This window comes from Euprymna scolopes, chromosome 11, assembly GCF_053919585.1.
Source record: "Euprymna scolopes isolate OS-2025 chromosome 11, ASM5391958v1, whole genome shotgun sequence".
Classification (NCBI taxonomy): Eukaryota; Metazoa; Mollusca; class Cephalopoda; order Sepiida; family Sepiolidae; genus Euprymna; species Euprymna scolopes.
Genome location: NC_136492.1, coordinates 29,537,396 through 29,558,048, shown reverse-complemented (window position 1 = coordinate 29,558,048; position 20,653 = coordinate 29,537,396). Strand labels below are relative to the sequence as shown.

Genomic DNA, 20,653 nt, shown 5'->3' with positions numbered 1-20,653 from the left:
TGCAAAGGAAGCCTAAGAATCTTATTCAATTGGAGGATTATTGTCAGGAAGAGTGGGCTAAAATTACTACTGAAGAGTGCAACAACTTGGTTGTAAACTATGAAAAGCGACTGAGGGAGGTAATCAAGGCCAAAGGCTATACAATTGATTATTAAATAAATCGTGCCAATAATTTTGAACAAGGGTTTTTTGCAATTATGTTTGTTGTTCCTTTGTTATTTATTTTTTCTAAAATCCGATTGCTGCATCGGAAAGGCCAGTTAAAAATACATAATATACTTTGTTATTTTCTTTAATTTAATCCCTTTTTTAGAATTTATTAGACAAAATTTAACTTTTATTTTACCGTGCCAATAAATATGATCATCACTGTACATGCGTTAAGGCCTGAAACTGTACTGTTATCCATTTATACTGGGATTCAGCAACCCCAGAGGCTCAAAAGAGCTAAAAAATGCCACAAAATGATCAAAAATGACGCTTTTTTGTCCCATAGCATTTGATCCATCAATTAGATTTTCCTGAAACTTAGCCAAAATGTGGAGACTATTGTTCTTAATATGAATTCAGTATGGGTGACCCTGGCAAAATTCTGGTTCACATGCCTCTGGGACTTTTAGGTCTAAAAAACATGCCTTTTTGGAACTCTTTTTTCATATTACTCAAGAACTAGATATGTATGTCTATATAGTGATTTTCCATGGTGCTGAATTCAAATATACATGTCTTAAGACATGAAATTGCACTGTTTGTTCATTTTCGCTGGGATTCAGCGTTCCCAGTAGCTCAAAAGGGGTCACAAATGTCCCAAAATTGCAAAAAATGGCACTTTCTACCCCATAATGTTTGCCCCACCCATTAGATTTTTCTGAAACTTAGCGAAAATGTGAAGGCAATGTTGGTTCTCCACACATCTCACATTCATTTCTTCACTATTTTTTGTGGCGTCATCTCACATGCAGCACCAGAGGGGGACCATGCACGCGCGGCTTGTTTTTCTTTTTCTCGCATGCTGTACGTCTAAACGGGGCGGCGAGATGTCTGTTTGGTTTCCGGTCATATCTTGACACGCATCTTGTTGAATACTTTGAAGGGCATGGAGAATGGAGGTGTTTGATTTGCTTCCTTTCATGGATTCATGCATGGATATTTTGTTGCCGAACATCTCAATAGCAATGGGGTGGGGTGGGGTGGGGTAAGGTGTCCGACTGATAGATATTGAAAATAAAATTCAAGGAGAGGGGGGGGGGGTCACTCTACATTATGCGGTTTTCTTTTGACAATAGTAACTATATATTCCGTAAATTCATAATTTAAATTTTTTTCATATTTGTATTTTTTATTATGGGTGTCGAAAATTAGTCATATATATATCTTGAAAGAACAAAGAGTAAAGAGGAATACTAAGTTATTTAAACAGTAATGGAATGTTAAATGTCTCAAATTATTTTTTACATTGTGGTACTTACATCAAGAGGCAATCTGGTGAAGTCACTCTCAATCAACCGTAAATATGCTCGATCTGGAAAAAATATGAAGCAATTTAAACTTCTTTCAAACTTTTTGAGATGAGGATTGATCATTTGGATCATTTTTCACAATATTTCAACTGATGTAATTTCTAACCTTATTGGGTGCAACTTTTTGAACTTGGAAATCTTTATGTTGGACTCAGGAACCTTTCCACAAATATCTCGATTGACACTCAATGATAACAGCAACATCCTCAGCAAAATTGCTGCACACATCAATACGGCGTGACTCAAGTGCCACACCTCTACCAGCATCCTCTCTGATTGCAAGATCACCGACAGTCTAAAATCAAACATCTACCGGACTTTTGTGAGATCTGTCACTTTGCACAACTTTGAGTGCTTCTGGATAACAAGGAAGATGAAACACAGATTCACCATTCTGGAAATCAGAATGGTCCGCTAGATGTCCAGAATTATACTGTTCAACCACATCTGCAATGCGAACATCTGAAAGCATTACGGCATTACACCAATCAAAGACAAGATGAGATAATGGCGACTTAAATGATTTGAATGTGTACTGACGGCCAACAATGACATGGTTGCAAATCTTGCCTTTGTACTGGAAGTCACAAGAAAATGATCAAGGAATAGGCTGAGAATATGAGCAGATGCCCTGCACAAAGATCTCTAAAACTGGCCTTCACCCGGATCATACCTGTGGCCGTGTCAAGTGGAGACCAGAATCCATTATTGTGGATAGCGTTTTAGCTTGGGATTTACACATAAGAAAAAGAATGGAGATGTGTGATTTAAAGCAGACATGAATTTAAACCAATGCTTCTCAATTATTTCCCCTTGTGGCCATTGTCAGCATCAAAAGAAATCTCAAACTTACATAAAAAAAGATGTAAATCTATACATTTTATAAAAGTGAGAATGTGTGTGTGTGTACGAGGACAAATCCTCAACCTATATACTCAACAAATTTTTAATATACAGGCTTGAAATTTGGTCTAGAGGATATTCAGACATGTGGAATACTTTTAATTGGTTTTCATCCTGAAAAAAGGGTTGCTTAGAGTTCAAAATTGAAATGTTGGTACATGAGGAGGGGGGGTAATCAGATTTTTATCTGCTTGTCAACTGTTTCACAAATGCGCATGACAGATTCTATATGTTAAGAATAAGTAGGTTTGAAAACACTTTTTAAAGATTGTGTCAAGCTGGCCTAATGGTTATTGTACTTGACTCACTGCCTTTAGGTTTTGGTTTGAATCTCAGCTCAAGTATTTTTTTTTTTACTTACAAGAAGTGAACTTTTTTTAGAAAAAAACAATACTCACATGCACATGTCTCAATTTATGTCCGTTATTTTTTTTTTTTTAGTTCATTTTTTTTTTAAAGAAATTTAATGTTAAATTTAATACCTACAGTATTTTTGTTTATAATAAGAAATCTACATTAAAATATATTTATGCATATTTTAAGACCGGCCAATGCCAGACGGGTTGCTAGTAATTGATGTTTAAAAAAAAAAAAATGCATTTGTCAGCTTGACAATGAAACACGATAAGCATGATGTAACTTACTAGTTTGTGTATGTTTCATATTAAAACATTCAAATTTGAATGCAACAATATAATTAAACTAAAAGTTTTAAATCAATTTGAAAATAATACAAGCAAAAATTAAGCAAATATTTTGTAATGTAGAAGTTTTTGAATAGCAGAAATTCAATATTGTGTTCTCTTGAATTTTAAGGTCAATGAAGCTTTACTACAATTTAATAACTCTGCATCAGCAGAAAAACAATCGAATTTCACCCCACCACCTATATTTTCCACTCCAGCCCCATTTTAAAATTCCTCAAGCTTACAAGGGGGCCGGGGACCAGTGTTGAGAACCACTGATTTAAATAATTTGAATAATAAAAGTAGATTATTCTAAATGCAAACATAATCAGATTAATTCTTCTGAATCCGACTTGTTTAAGATCCAGGGTTATTTCTATCGATATAAAGTTAGTTCTATGCATATGTTTATATATTTCTAGGTACAAGATTCACTCCTGAACTAATTAACTGATCATTATAATTTTGGAACACAACTGCTAGACATAAGAGTAAGGAATGTGGGTTATATTTTGTTTAAGGAGTGGGTGAAGAGGAAGTGGAAACCCTTTGTGAAAATTCAAATACGTCCAATTTTTTTAAAAATCTTAATAGCTATTAAACATCAATTAATAAATATTAATCAAACGTTTGTTTCTTTATAGTATTTTAAGGTTTTTGGGGGGATGAGGCATGATATTGCAAAAATTTCCTATTTGGGCATATAAATTGAATTTGATCCATAGTAGGGCTGTGACAACAGAATATTCTTTTCATTGTTTTGACTCTCAAGTATATATCTGACACAGTTAATCAACAGAGAACTACATCACTATATAAAAGCATATAAAATATCAACGGATACACACTCAAGAGTGAAAATAATGAAAAGAATATGCTGTTGTCATAGCCCTAATCATTAGTCATGCCAATTAAGAAAAAAAAAATCACTAAATTTGAATTTCTTAAGACCTTTTAAACTTTAAATATGTTTTAGAATTAAAATCATGTAATGGAGTTTGATCAAAATTGGAATAAGGATTCTAGTAAGTAAAAGGTTAGTATTATATCTTAAGTTTAATTTTCATCAAAGGACATGACCTTGAAAATGCTTCTGTGAAACCTGACATAGTTATATGGAATAAGTCAGAGAGAGTTGCAATCTTGATGGCAGTCTGAACAGAGCTGAAAGAGAGAAACAGACCAAATACCAAGGTCTCATGTACGATATGAAAAGAAACTGGAATCTTAGGGAGATATCAATCACACCAGTTATCATAGGTGCTACAGGACTTATGAAGAAGAACCTGAAGTCCTACCTAACTAATATTCCTGGTGAACCAAGTGCAAAAGAGATCCAGACAATTGCACTTAAGGGAACAGTGAGGATACTTTAAATAACTCGGTTGGTTTCAATAAAAAGCGGGGCAATGTTGGCAGCTGGTTTGGCTGCCCCATACCCAGCATTACAATCTTCAAAGGAAGAAAAATGAAAAAAATTCAAAAAATTAATCTTAAAAAAGGGTATTCTTCTATTATTCATGGCATAATCACGTTGACACACCAGTTTTTGTCAGATCACTGAAGTTAAGAAATGTTGAGCCATTAGGGAATTCTAGATGCTGTATGTGCTTTCTGCTTATCTCGGTATTGTTTTCAGTTGTCTTGAACCTCCACTTATCATTGGTATTTAATAATACCGATTCAGTAGAGGTGTGGTTGGAGATTACACAACTATTGCCACAAAAATTTCACGCACAGTGGGTATCTATAGTCTGTCAAGACTAAAGGAAGCTACCATTCTTCTAGAATAAAATATATATTTCTATTAATATAAACAAATTTACATGGCTGAAACACTGAACATGCTAATGTTTTGGACAAATAGTCAAAACTAGAAGTGCTCATCAGGTGACCTAATAAATGGTTGCTTTTCACAGAAGACCTTTGTCTGAAATATTAGCATGTCCAGTTTTGCAACCATGTAAATTTCTTTATATTAATAAAAATCATTCTTGAATACCTTTAACCTGGTATATATATATATATATTAGTGGCCTAACAAGGCCACAGGGGAGACAATCAAGCAAAAAAAAAAAAAAAAACCCTTAGCAAAATTTATCCCAAAGCAGCAAAACTGAAGCTGGCCTGCCAGAACACTATATATATAAATGTAGGTAAATTTGGGCATATTTTATTGGTTTGAAAATAAATTCTTTTTTGTGATAAAATATTTACCACAAAAAGCCTGCAAATTTTCATGTAGCTTTGTCCCATAGAACCAAATATATGAGCATTTCAATATTCAATTTGGCTACAAATATATAATATATATATATATATCTCCAAAATTTCTGGCCTTGATGGAGGGGAGACTAAAACTTGCTAGTATAGTTTCAAATGATCTGAAATAACAGCAAGAGGAAACTTGATTCCAAATATTTCTCGTATGTTATATCTCCCCTCTTTTGGAAATAGGGTACGATTATGAATGTCTCCAGTATCGAATAATCCTTATACACTGTGAAATTTACTTTATGTATGAAAACCAAAGAGGAGAGATATAACATGAGAAATATTTAGAATCAAGTCTCCCCTTGCTGTTATTTCAGATCATTTGGAACCATAGCAGCAAGTTTTAGTCTCCTCTCTATCAAAGTCAGAGGTTTTGCAGAAATATCAGATATTTTTAATTCATATGCAAAACTAGGAAAACAAATGAATATGATTGAAACATTGGTAAAGATGGAGCAAATTACCACTATTATAAGTTTGAGGGTGCTGAAAACGAAAATAACGTTTAAAATTCCAGAAAACAAGTAGTTTCCAAGATATAAAGAGATTATAGGCAAGAGGTTTGGGGAAATATTTATATATTCCTTCCTCTTATCTATTTGCCTGTCTGGTACCAAAAGTACTTAACTTTTATGCATTTTTATTCTCATAAAATGTATATGCTAATTAACATATCGCAGAATAGATCTTATAATCTTATTAAATTTACTTATATATATTACTAGCAAAAGTACCCGTCGTTGACTGGGTTCAAAAACAGCCTACAGAAAATGGACTCTGATTTATGAAAGTATGATAGCTTATGAAAAGGAAGGGTTGTAAAGAGATAGCTTCGAATTTGGGGTTATCAAAACAAAACCAAAGCAAAATATGATGAAAGTAAAAATAAAATAGATAACCCCCATAATTCATACCATACCTGTTCACACTGAAACACTTATCACAATATTCTGTGGATCTATATTAAAAAAAACCTTGTTAAACTTTGTGACATATTTCCATTCTATGGAGGTCAGGTGCGAACGTATACCCCATAATTTTATTATACTATATTTCTTCAAACTAAAGCATAATTATCAAAGTATACTTACGCAGATAGATATGAAAAGTCTTTATTAAAGTTTGTGCCTATTTCCATTCTATGGAGGCCAGGCGCGAACACAGACCACACAATTTTATTATACCATCCCTATTTAAGTTAAAACATACTTATCAAAGTATTATTATGTATGTCCATATCAAAAACACTTGTAAACGTTTTTTTTTTCAGTTTTACATTTTTTATTTCCATACTTTGTGGACCAGGCGCGTATGCAGACCCCACAATTTTAATGAACCCCCATTCTGTCAGATCAAACGTACCCATTCCTGTGTCTCGATACATCTATCATTATATGTGATCAGTTTTTTAAAATAGTCAACGATATAGGAGCCTATTCGTGACCAGACACACACACACAGACATTCAGCTTTATGTTATAGATTTCATTTTTTTTTTTATATAGTAACTGTATTGTATCTACATTTTGTTATTGGGAAAGTGGTAATTTTCCACTGGAGAACTAGATTTTACAGTTATCCTTTTTTAAATCTCCAAAACAGCTACATGGTAAGCAGCTGATGATCCCCGTTTTCTATTTAACAATTTTAGTTAAGGTTTTCTTTTTATCATCTTTAGATACAGAGGTACCTCAGTATTCAACCATAATTCGTTTGATGTTTTTCCCCCTTTAATTTAAATAAACCGAAATAGAATTGGTTCTAGAGTTTAAAAGTCTCGTTTTATCTGTAAACTTTGAGGATTTTATACATTTAATTGCACTGCCATTTCATATTCTTTTACAAGCGCTGGCACACGTATTCCTCTTTCGTTTCCTTTTTAAATTCGATTGTTGTTTGCACAGTTTTCCGTTTTGCACTCGCTTTACTGCTCTTTATTCCTTTTTCTTTTTATCCAAAGCTAAAAGAATGTCCATTTTGTCTTTGTTTCTAAAGTTGGTACTAGTGCAGAGAGTGATCCGGACGTAAATAATAACGCTATTATTTAAAAAGCCATTCTTAACATGGGGAGGGGAGGGTGTTTTGTATCTATTCTATACTTCAACCTTACAACTGAATAAAAAAAACATCAAAACTTTAATTAAACTTGGAAATACGATTTAAAAAATAGCGCGGATCACTCTCTGCACTAGCATCCTAAAGTCTTTACATGATGCTAAACTGATTATTTGAACAAAGTTTTTTTTTTTTTGTGCAATTAACTACTGTCCTTCTGAGATACGTCCACTTCGTTCATCGTATTGAGGTCTGACTTTTAAAAAAACTTTTTGGACACTTTTTTTTTTTTTTTTTTTTTACATAGGCATCACCACATTATCAAGGCCAAGAGGCCATTCAAGGATAAGGGTTAAAGAGTGTACAGTAGAAATTGGACAATATAGTAATCATTAGTAATGAAAATTTGGTAAATTTGATAACTTATATGGAATGGCTCATCAAGAACTTATTTACGTTAGACTTGAAGACAACCACATTGTAGTCAGCCGGAAAGCAGGAAAACGGAAGACAATTCCACAGGCGTGCAGTTCTAAGAAAGAAGCTTTGTTCATGGAATCTACGTTTAGGTTTAGGCATAGATAAAGAGTGGGGGGAATTATTGATAGTGTTTACAGCTAGACGAGTGTTTCTTGTGAAAGTTTGGCGAGGGGGGACCATAGATTGTGAAGCTCAGTCGAACACTTTCCATGAAAATAACGATACATCAGAGACAAACTCACAACATCTCTTCTGTGAGATAGAGGTTGCAAGGAAGAGAAAAAGACATCTCCTACGAGGCTACGAAGTCTATTTTGAACTCTATTAAGGCAGGACAAGTCCTTTCTAGCAGCTCCTGCCCAGATGTGGCAACAGTATTCCATCCTTGGACGTACCTGGCTCTTATATAGATAGAGAATAGCATCAGCAGTGAGATATCTACCGGATCGATAGAAAGATCCCACCATTTTTCCAGCGGCCTTGGCAACAGATTTGATGTACGTGTTCCATTTAAGATCAGGAGTAATGGTCAAGCCCAGAAGCTTGTCAAAACTTGAGGCCTCCTGAAGATGAGAGCCATTCAAGGTCCTTTTGTAGTCCCACGTAAAAACGTGATCAACAAATTGAATTGCATGGTTGTGGTGCCACACTGATGTACTAAAAATAACTCAGACACTGTCAAAGTTGCAATGACGCTGTTATAAGTATAACTTGTCGCAAAGTTCAGACTCGCGTGATGACGTCATCAGAGTTGGATTGGGTGATCACACTACACTTCAAAAGTATCACAACCAGTATGAATTACAACGTTCCATTGAGGAACACCACTGCTTGTTTATATTTAAAGTGAAGCCGGCAGTTCAAACTCTGAAATTTTGTTCGACTACCAAGGCAAGAAAATCTCTAACTTTTGGTTCAAACACCAAAACGTCGACAACCGAGGTATCACTATAATTGAATTCTCTTTTGTAATTGTAGACATTTTTAGAAGTCGGCTTATGCAAGTGCTAAGTCTGCGATAGGTTAAATTTAGTTGGGTTTTATTTAACAAGAGCATGAGAAAATGTTTTCGTTTTGTTTAGAATCAACAATTGTTTTAAACTAATTTATGACAGAAATCATTTTCTATTTGCCAGTTAAAGGTTTCGAAATTATCTTCAAATCATAAAATTTCACAAATACAAACTCGCCATTTTTAAACAGATTAAAAAAAATACCTGTATGTATGTATTTACTTAAAATTGGAAAGTAATTTTAAAGATTTTAAACTGGCGAATAGAAAGTAATTTCCGGTTTGAACTTAAGTTAAAAAATGAACACATTTCCTAAAAGTTTAGAAAAAAAAACCCTATTTTCTCATACATATTTCTTTTCAATGTGGCTTCAAATCAAAGGTCAGTAACCAAAGATCACATAACGTTAAAAAATGGCAGCCATTATTTTTAAAGTGCTCAAAATGACAACAAAGTAAAAATTTTACAAAAAAAAAGGGTAAATGTTTCCTTGCGCTACAACAGAACACCGACGACTCTAATTTATGTTTTTAAGAGTATTCGAGGTCACTGACAACGAATCTGATAATTAAACTCGCCGCAAATTTATCGTTTGCATGGTATGAACCTCTAGACCTTGGGACTATTTTGTGCCATTTCACCGCCTTCGGTAGTGTTCTTCTTACATGATACGTTCGCGTGCGAACGGGCGTAGTGAAGTGTCTTATCATATCGTGTAGGAATCTTTCAAATAAAAAAGTTTTAAAAAAATGTGGTTCATTTTTTTTTTTTTTTTTTTTCGTCTTACGTAGTTTTTAATGCTTTTTTAATTGATAAAAAAATATAGCTTTCACGAGCGGTTTGCAAAAACATAAGCACCAAACACATTTTTATATATAGTTAACAAATAATTGCTCTGACACACAAGAAAACGTAATTAGTTTCAAATATATCTTGGCTGTTATTCTCAACGTTTCAGCCGATATAGCCTTCGACATTCTTCAAGTGTATTGACAATGTCTTATTACTGAATGATGGAAAGAATTTTTTTTCCTCTCCTGAAGAACATCGGAGGTTACATCGGAGGAAACGTTGTGAGAATAACATCCAAGATGAGAACAGTAGTCCGAACAATCCAAAAAAGTCACTCTTACAATCTGTCATTGTGCGGAGGGAGGTAACTCTATTTTACTAAAAGATTCGTTCATTCTTTTCAAAGGAGAATTTCGGATGCTAAAACATTTAACATTACAAAAAAGATACACAATGCGACGCTAATGATTTTTTTCAATTATTTAGTACTTATGTGGAATATGGACTGTGCTACTTATTAATTCATATTTTTTTTAAGTTAAATCCAAGTTTTAGGGTATTCTTTGTTTATTGACTTGTTAGTTGAAAGTACAGAATAGTTACAAATCGCTCTCCACTCCCCCATGTTAAGAATGAGTTTCCAAATAATAACTTATTTCAACATAGTTTTACATAAGAGCCTGTTTTTTTTATATTATGCTATATAGTTTATAATACAGTTTTTAGTGTATATAGCCTATATACAGTTTATTACTTGTTAGAGTGCTTATTCAGATCGGTGGCAATTAAAAGTAAAGAAAATATGTCTGTATGATGTTCGTACTCTTTAAAGAACGAAGATATCATATTCCAAAAACCACATAAATCGATTAAGTAGTTTTATTTAAAACTAAGAATATCAAAATGCACGATTTTAGCGATTTTACTGCTAAACTGCATTGAATACAAAACTGATTTTTCACTTCGGCACTTCGATTTGAGTTTCCTCTCCATTTTTTTTTTTTTTTCATCGGATTAATCATAGTCGACGAAAACACTAATTTACTCGTGTAATAAAAATTACATACGTTTTCAGCGTCCTAAATTATCGGTTCTTCTTCGTTATTGTAGCGAAATTCGAAAAAGGAAATACTGAATTTGAAGTGTAACCAACGGTATCTATTGCATTGTAGTGTCATTGTAATAAACATATCCAAAATTTACGAGAAATGATAAAAGAAAATTAATGAAAATAGTTTTCGAAGACAATTGGCGAAAATTGTTTTGCAAAAAAAAAAAAAAAAAAAGGAAACCAGAGCGTTCTAATAGGAGATAAAAAAATTTCTTGGTATACCAATTTCTTTTTCTGAAAACTGAAAATCTTTGGCAAACTTAAACTTAATTTTCGTTATTATTTTCGAAAATTGTTTTCATTAATAATTAATTTTCTACCAAATTTCTCTAATTCCTATTTATGCTTATTTTGAAATCGAGTTATCCCCCTTCGACACACAACCGCATGTTCAGCCATCTTTTTTGCTAACATTACCGTTTTTAAATAAAAATAAAACATTAAGAATTTCTGTGTATATTTTACTTACGTTGTGCAGCCGAATAAGCAGCATGTGCGAGCGCAATTAGTCCGAATATGATACAAACTTTATGCGATGTAGTTGCCATAATTAACAGAAAAAAAAAAGAAACACTAGAAAGGTATAAATTTAGCAATCGGAAGTATTGATACCAGCGACAACTGGTGTCAATTTTATTCAAACAAGGGGAGTTAATTCTCTGGATTTTTTTTTCTTGTTTTCACCGAAAATGGCGCTTTTGATAAATACTCATTCAAAAATGACTCTTGCTCCGAAAATTAATCTCAGTGAGGTAAATTTAGAATCATTGTTTTCTTTAATAAACGATTGGAATAGCTTTATTAACTTCTTACAAGCTGTGAAATTACTGTCTGCCTCAGAGACTTGTGAATGTGGCAGAGAAATGAAGATGAAACCGGCAAATATAGATGACAGATACACGTGGATGTGTGGAAATGATAACTGTAAAGCTACATTGTCAATTCGAAAAGGGAGTGTCTTTTACGGCTCTGAATTATCGATAAATGACACCGTCCAATTCATATACTTGTGGACATTCGAAATGGCAAGTAACAAATATATCGGAAAAGACATTAGGGCGCTCTCAGATAGGCTAGACATTGTATGCGATTGGCGTATCTTCTTCCGGGATGTTTGCATGCGTCATTTTCTCTGCCATCCACAAGTAATTGGTGGAGATGGTTGCAGCGTAGAAATAGACGAAAGTTTAGTTTCACACAAGGAAGATGACACTGAGCTGGAATTTTGGGTTTTGGGTGGATACGAGCAGGCGACCAAATCTGGATTTTTGGTCATAATGCCTACAAAAGATACTGACACACTCCTCCAATTGATTCAAAGATTTGTGCGTCCGGGGACTACAGTTATTTTTGATTGCTGGCCTGCATATTATGAACAAGGAACTGAAGGGTTCGATTATTTGCGCGATAGCCACAAATATAATTTTGTAGACGAAACGACAGGTGCCAGTACAACCTCCACAGAGATAACATGGCACGAAACAAAGAAATGGAACAAGCTAGACTGTTGGCCGAACAGGCAAATAATTGACTCTTTGGCAGAATTCATGTGGCGACAAAAATTCGCCAAAAACCTACTAATAACCATCATTCACCAAATTGCAGAAATGTACCCAGTATAATTATGCCCTTATTTGATATATTTTATTAAAAAATATTCGGCGCTTCTATGTTTTAATAACGAAAGCAATATTGAATATCAAGTGAAACAAATGGTATTTGCGTAATTTATCAGGTCTCAAATAGTAACATATCCAAAAAATTACGAAAAACGCTAAGGTGGAAATTATTAATGAAAAAATAAATTTGTAAAATGAAGCGAAATCACTCTTACGCTTGCTAAGAAAGAGAGAGAGAGAGAGAGAGAGAGAGAGAAAGATAAATTGACAGGGGAGATAATTAAGTTCTGTTTACGTCAAGTAATGAACGTAATTCAAAATGTCGGACAAATTTTATTCCTCGTTTGAACTTTATCGAAAACTGCTTTTCATGAATAATTAGTTTCCTACCTCATCGTTTTTCGTAATTTTTGGATATGTTACTATTTGCGACGTGACAATTATATAGGTATCATTTGTTTTACTTGAAATTAAATATTTTTTCATTATTATTATTTAGAAACACCAAATATTCCGTTTTTATAAATCTTTCTGCTTTTATCTTATTTTCTTTTTGTCTTTTCGGAACTTCTGAAAGGTATTTGTGTAGATTAGTGTTCTTTTGGTACTAGTTTAGATAGTCAACAGATCGAATTAAAAAAAAACATGTCAGAAAAACAATATTACATACTTAATTGTCATGTGGAAAATAGTAATATACTAGCAGGCCGCCCGGCATTGCTCAGTCGTAAATATATTTTGATTAATGCAGATTTGTAATTATTACGATATTATATTCGATCCAATATATAGTAATGATTCAAAAAGTTAAAAAAAAAAAAAAAATGACTTGTGCGTGATCACAAGAATCGAAACCAAAACATTTAGCTCACGATTTTCTTTTTCCTTTAACTGAGCTATGGAGACATGCTTGCTGCAAAGCTAAAAATTAAAACAATAGCTATTACGTTACGCATGCATATTCCTAATGCTGTCGTTCGACCTTCACCTGGCGAATTCCATTTTTTTTTTTTTTTTTTGTACCGATTTTCCCCGGCTAAAAGCCAAATATAAAGCTTCGCATGGGTTCGAATACTCTATATATTAAGTTTCATGTCTGTAGACCAAAAACTGACAGAGGAGTTTGGTAGGCAAAATTTTTTAAACAAAGATATATACGCATACATAAATATATATATATAGAAAGAGGTTTGTGTTTACTATAACCTTTTTACACAATAGAAAAAAGTCCTCGGCCTTGAGCCGGGATCAAAGTGTAGTATCTGTTCTGATACTGCACTTAAGTTAATTTGTTCTTGGTCAATGGAGGGGAAACCCTCTATACTGAGACAATTATTATTTTTGGTCCCTACCAGAGTGCCCCTTTTTGCCCTTCTTTTGGAGAGCTGGTTTCACCGCCCCCCCCCCTCCTCCCGGCATTAAAAACGACCTTGTGTCACATTTTGTTTTCGTGGGGAAGCAAATAAATATCAATAGTAAAAAGGGTTTTTAATATGAATATCAATACTCACGAAAAAGAAAAAAATTTATGGGAGTATAAATCTAAAAATTACGAAAATTTATTGAGCAGAAAGTTATTTATAGTTAAAAGTAATTTTTATGGAAAATTGCATTTTTCTTAGATGCTATAAAGAAGAGGGTAAGAATTCATACACAGGGGACATAACTCGGAACGAATATTTTAGATTACATGCTCTTGGCATGCAATATTTGTCTATAGTGATAGACTTTTTTTTTTACTAAAAACACAATAGCACTTGCATGTAAATGCAATGAATTTTTTTAATTTTTGGATATATTACTATTTTCGACATGGCAATTGTTTTTGCCTAAAACGACATTTTTGAAAAATCGATCTGTGTAAAATTGCATTTTTCTTAAATGTTATAAAGTAGACAGTGAGAGTTCACACAGAGGTGACATAACTCAGGACGCAAAATTTACATTACATCGACATGTAGACCATAGCGATAGACTTTTTTAAAACTAAAAACACAATAGCAGTTTTACTCAATGAATTTTCGTAATTTTGGGATATATTACGATTTTCGACATGACAATTAATATTGTTTTTGCTTAAAACGACATACTGAAAAAAAAAAACAAAAAAAACGATCCGCCGACTCTTTTAACAAACACCAATCTTTTAAATCAGCACATTTCAAGTGAAAACATTATTACGTAGAAAAATAATTACATGTAAAAGTAGAATTTATCGAATTATCAAGCTTAGTCGTGCGACCAATTCTGTATGACAAACGTACTTATCTCCTTTGAATTAAATTAAGGGTCCGCTATTTTTAAACACAAAATGCCATAACATAATTGTGGATATTTTTTGTTGTTGTTGTTGAAAATGCATGTTGGGCAAACGTGTATAATGTGCACCCATCTTATAAATTTTTTTTCTAATTAGTTTTTTGCAATATATTTTTTTTAATGCCATTTTTGCTCTCATTCATAATTTAATTTTTTGTAGGGGTAAGGGGGCATGGTGATGGAAATGCGTCCTCCACTCCCACAAAAATCTTTCCTTGTGCAGACAAGATTCTCCAATGGCGATCCCCCCACCCCCAAAAAAACACTTGTTATTTTAAAAAATAATTTTCATTAACTTCCAGTAAATTAAATAAAAATAAAACTTGCCCACGTGTTCTTGTCGAGTGTTTCCAATATGAGGGATCAATTTACTAGAACGTTGTAATTAAAAACTGAGCACTCCCTTTCAAATGTCTAAATATTGACTTTTTTTTTTTGATAATCTGGTAGATTAGTGGCCAATCAATAATAATCAAATGAAAAAATTGCAAAAAGCACAAAAAGAAAATATTCTAAGTCGGGTGCGCATTATACACGTCCGCCACATCTAGCACATTTACTGGATCATTTTTCATAAGTTTTAGAATTTATACTAATTTCAACATAGCATGTAAGTATGTAGTGTTTTCACCTAAAATACTTTGGTTCAAAGCATCACTAATCTATACAAGCACCTTCTGCAATTTAATGACTGTGCTAAAATATTAACATTATTTAGAAAGCCATTCTTAACATGGTGAGTAGGGACTTTCTTAATCATTCTGTAACTTTCATGTTCCGATTTAATAAACAAAAGATACCGTAAAAATTAAATTTAACTTGGAAATCTTATCTAGAAAAAAAGCACAGTCGATAAACTGCAGAAGTATGTTTGTTTTTTGGGTTTTTTTTTCATCTACTGTGAGAATAAAATTCCCAGATAGTTTAGAACTCTGGCAGAGCGAAAAATAGACACGCCATCAGAAAGTGCACTTACCTAGTTGATTAAGGCAGCTCGTTTCATCTTCTCAATTGCAAAATTATGTTGCATCATTTTGCTGCTCAGCCGAGCCTGGTAGTTAAGACTTCGTAAGAAGTGGTTGGGAAAAAATTTTCTGAGAAAATTATCATTATTTCATGGCTTTAGGTCCATTTAAACAATGTTTCAATAAAAAAAGGCTGATAATTCCGTCGAAGAGGTAAAACCAAAATCAACATATTTTGCTGATTAGAAAAACAATATTACGTCAAGGAAAGAACATCTTGTCTCAAAGGTACCAGGACAATACTGGGCACGAAAGCACTTAAAAGAATATTAAAAATGAGCCTGTCATGCATAAAAGATTTGCTCGGACTAAAGTTTTCAATTTAAACATGCCCACACTTGTGGGTTAAAACTGCAAATCAACGAATGAGAAAGGCTGTAATTAAAACAATGTGTTAAACCAATTAATCAATCAAGTGACACGATTCAAGTCACGTAATTTCTCACACTTCGTTGCTTGAATAAATTCAATTTTCCTGTGTGCACGCCATTATTCCGAATGGTTGTGAGTCACTATCAGCAGACTTTTTCTTTTACGAAACAGCTCTAAGTTTCATTTAAACGGTTTCAAACTGATATCTATTATATATAAATCTCACCTGTCTGCTTAAATGTATGTATGTATGTATGCTTGTATATCTGCCTAAAACTTTCGACAGAGGTGATGGATTTTCATGAGATCAGTATCGTTTTGAAGCTCGAGCCTTTGGACGACAAATATCGAAAAATTGACTAAAAACAGTTATTTCTTCACTCTCAACTCGGCAGATTTCTACAAGGAGGGTCGTTTTTCTTTTGCGTCGCTATTTTTGCAAGTCATCGTATCATTTGGAATATTAATTTCAATGTTCCGGACTTCCGGTCGCGTTATGGAGTTGGAGTAAGACGTCAGGTTTTCTTTCACTTTCTTTTCCGCCTTCGTGTCACGTGTTCAAGCCTGCCTACCTACTACTACTTTTTTTTTTTTTTCTCAACACACCTCCAAACACCAATGCTAGTATAATATATGATTGAATAAAAAAATAGTTTTTCTTTTCAATTTGAATTATTGTATAGTTTTTAGTAATCAAATAAAAATTCAATTTTTACTTGATATTTAATTTTCATTTAAAACATAATTCTAGCAATCGCAAATGGACATAATGTAAATTGGGTAAATAAACTGTCGAATTCAGATTTGCAGACTGTTCGTAGTTTTAATTTATGTCGAAATTTTATGGAAACTATTTTTTTCCCCAGAAATAAAATTTAAAAAAATCACATTTTTCCACTATTGAGTGTTTTTTAAATTAGTTAGTCATCTTAATTTATCTAGAAAATTCTTCGTAAAAACAAACAAAAAATAAACAAAGAAAACCACATTGTCAAATAATTTTCACCTATTTCAGAATTTTATTTTCTTAGTTTTCGATTAAAGAAGAAAAAATGGCTGACATGAGAGGGTCATATATTTGGAGTCTTGATAATTTCTCGGAAATAGAAAATTAAACATATTACTAGTAAATAAATCATCCAATAAATGTTACTGTGACATTTATTTAGCTGGGTTCTACCAGTATTTTTAATTTTTTATTTTGGAGTGATTATCAAGACTCATAAGATGTGATCCTATCATGTCCATCATTTTCTTGTTCTCGCATAACACTTGGCACTACTTGTTTTTCAAACTGAATAAACACTTTAAAATAACTAAAAACAATAAAAACTTATCCATGTAGGTAGAAGAGTAACTTATCTTGGCTTTGATAACATTTATTTGTTATATGCTTATTTTAGGCCACTTTTTCGTTTTGTTATCTATAGTAAAAAGTACTTATTTATGCACTTATGTTACCGTGCTGAAATAATAACTTTATTGGTCCCCTGACAAAGGAGAGATTGGAACTGGTAATCCACTCCCATTTGTCCGATTTGTTTGTTTGCACTTTTCTCAGTAACTACTCCTTGGAATTTTTGGAAATTTTGCACAAACATTAGTCATGGTAAAAGCTAATTTTTGCCAGGATGGATTTTCCAGGATAACTTTGGTTGCCCGCCTAGGGGGCATTATAAGGGTAAAATTGCCTCCAAATCGTTCATCCATTCATTAGTCATGGCTTGTTATTTAGAAAGCTATTCTTAACATGGAGAGGGGAGGGTGTTTTGTAATTATTCTGTAATTTCACCTAACAATTTAATAAAAAAAAAGGTATGTAGCAGAAACAAATAGAACTCTTTTTCTTGTTCGCCAGTGCCTCCCCTGACTGTGCAATATGGCACATACTGACCAATCAGAGGCATAGCACAGGGACCTTCCTTACCCCCTAAGGAACTCTAACTGCTTCCGTTCCGGACGAGAAAAATTCCTCTTTTTCAAGCCAGACGCCAAAGGGAGCAGACCTGTTTCCTCACTCTCCCTCTCTCTGCCTACACCGGTATCGACGATTCCCACTATATCTAGTTATATCTTTTGGGCATCTTATCTTGGCTCGCTTCAATAAACCTTTTCCTTGTTAAGTTTTACGAAGTTGTTTGTTCATTTATTCAGTAGCTTGTATCAAATTATTTATTTTATTAGGGAGTGCCCGAAAAGCACTAACTCCTTAAAGGTACGATGTGGAAGTTATAACATCAACTAATCAAGAATCCTGTTTTATCAGTGTTATTTTTGCCAAAAGACTCCATGTTGGATTCTGACAAAATCAGACTTGAATTTTAATTATATATATACAGGGTGGGCCAAAATAAGGGTCCTATCTTTAAATATAATCATATATATATAGGACCCTTATTTTGGCCCACCCTGTATATATACGAGTAAACAGTTAATAAAACATGTTAAAAAACACTTTGAAATGAGTTAAAAACATATTTAATCTGAAAAGGAAACACTAGATAAGTGGATAGTCCTTAATCCACGGAGTTTTGAAGAAATACTTTCCTTCTCATCAGAGGGTAGGAATTAGCAAAATGCAGGATCGGATTTTGCATGCAAAAGTATTTGATGAAACAACAAGTAAGTCAAAGATCTTACTTGAAAACAAAAAGTGAAGCAGAGGGAATATGGTGAAGAAAAAGGTGATTACACATGAATGGATAGTCTGGTGGAAGATAAATAATCCAGGGATGGTAAAATCCAAATGTATAACTTTCTCGAACAGTTAGTTGTGCATGATTTGGCTTTAACTAAAGCTCTTAATTGATCTTCAATGGCCGACCACTATGCTCATCCCCTTCAAGACTCTCATCACCGCCACAAAATTTCTTAAACCACCATTGTGCTGTGCATTCAGTAGTGGCTCCTGAACCAAACACTTTATTGATATTGCGAGCTGTCTCAGCAGCTTTTCGGCCTAGCTTGAATTGAAATAAGAAAGTTGTGCAAATTTGCTTTTTTTCCAACTTGTATTCAACGTTATGCAAAGTAGACATAATTGCTTTAAAACGTGTGTAATTTAAATGATTAGATAGAACGAAAAACGCTTTTTAAAATGATATGTGAAGTAAAGGTATTATAACGAAAACTTATTTAAAATCAAAATAAAAAATTCCACAATAACTTTTTTCTCAACCTAATAGCTTGCTCATATATGTAATGGCTAGTATCCCAGAGAGGTTAGATCCCATGGGTAAGCCTGATATTTGTTTGTAGGTTTGTTGTTACATTTGAAAAGTTTATGTTCAACTATTATGCAAAATAGATAACAATGAGGCTGAAGTGCGAGAGGTTGCTGTTGGAGATACAGTTCGTGATGGGGTCCACAGCTGGTTGTGCTGGTACGGATGTGTATAGGGAGACAACATCATGACTAAATACGATAGATTTAGCTGATTTCAATTGGGTCTAGGTAAATAGGGTGTTAGGCTTGTATTCCTTGTAATCCTCCATGCAAATGTTTATGGAAACATGGCGAAAATAAAAGAGCATAGAGTCAACAATTCAGTAGATAAACACAAGGAGAAAGAGAAAATGAACAGAATGGCAATGAGAACTCAAAGTACAAATAATTAGATTTTCATATCAAAGAAAGATGTTTTAAGCACATTGTTTAATTATTAACGTTTTGTTAGACCATTCTAAACATGTCGTGTTTCATGGACATTTCCATTAATACTTGTTATCTTCTTCCTGAGATATGTCTGTCTGCTTCATCGGCTTCCAGTTATCATGATTCTTCATAGTCAATCTCTTAACCTCTTCTGTAATTCCTGCCTGAAATCTTTCATGCTCTCCATAATAATCCCCATATATATCTCGACAATATATACTACCTATTATATTTACTAGTAAATATGCACCATCAATTTAACAGTAAAAAATATGGACTTTTAATAGTGAATACTTTATTGGCGGAGCCACAAATTCATTGGTTGTAATCCCATACACTGAAAACGAAGACACCTGTTTTCCAATTATTTTCAACTTTTGATTTGGTCTGAGAATATTTTTTTTTTTTTTAATTAATTTTGTTCAATTGTAAATTTAGTTTGAGGATGAAATTATTCCAATCTAATTTAAGGAGTAAAAAATGGACCTTAAGTTTATTTCCATCAGTCTTGTTACTCTCGCATCCCTTATTATGTCCTCTAATCCTCACATTCCATTGCTGTTTTCTAGGTTGGAATTTATCAAATGCTTATTGTTGACTAGTTGTTAAACTTGACATAATATACAAATTAATCAGCTTGAACATCTGCCTGCTGTCATAAAATCTTTCTTTCTGATCCCTGAGCTCCCTTGGGACAAATTTTATGCAATTTTTCCATATCTTCAGTTTCTTGTGGATAATTGTGTGTACAGTTCCCACACTGACATCAAACTATGCACTTATTTTCTCTAAAGACACACGGTCCATGAAATTCTTTATTTGGGCAATC

At 33.2% G+C, this 20,653-nt stretch overlaps 2 protein-coding genes across 2 annotated transcripts in view; one reads left to right on the top strand and one right to left on the bottom strand.

The window, feature by feature from the left end:
• The window catches only part of LOC145287818 (ER membrane protein complex subunit 5-like), a 31,600-nt gene extending 20,075 nt beyond the window's left edge, over positions 1-11,525 (bottom strand). Inside the window, exons 1-2 of the mRNA XM_080135680.1 lie at positions 11,304-11,525; positions 1,470-1,522 (exon numbers count right to left, since the gene is read on the bottom strand). Of these exons, the coding sequence (XP_079991806.1) occupies positions 1,470-1,522; positions 11,304-11,382 (132 nt within the window). The 5' untranslated portion in view covers positions 11,383-11,525. The remainder of the gene's footprint in view (positions 1-1,469; positions 1,523-11,303) is intronic.
• On the top strand, positions 11,524-12,456 carry LOC145288277 (uncharacterized). Its single transcript, XM_080136314.1, has one exon. It carries the CDS (start codon positions 11,524-11,526, stop codon positions 12,454-12,456), a length of 933 nt encoding a protein of 310 aa, XP_079992440.1.
• Positions 12,457-20,653: the final 8,197 nt, after the last annotated feature.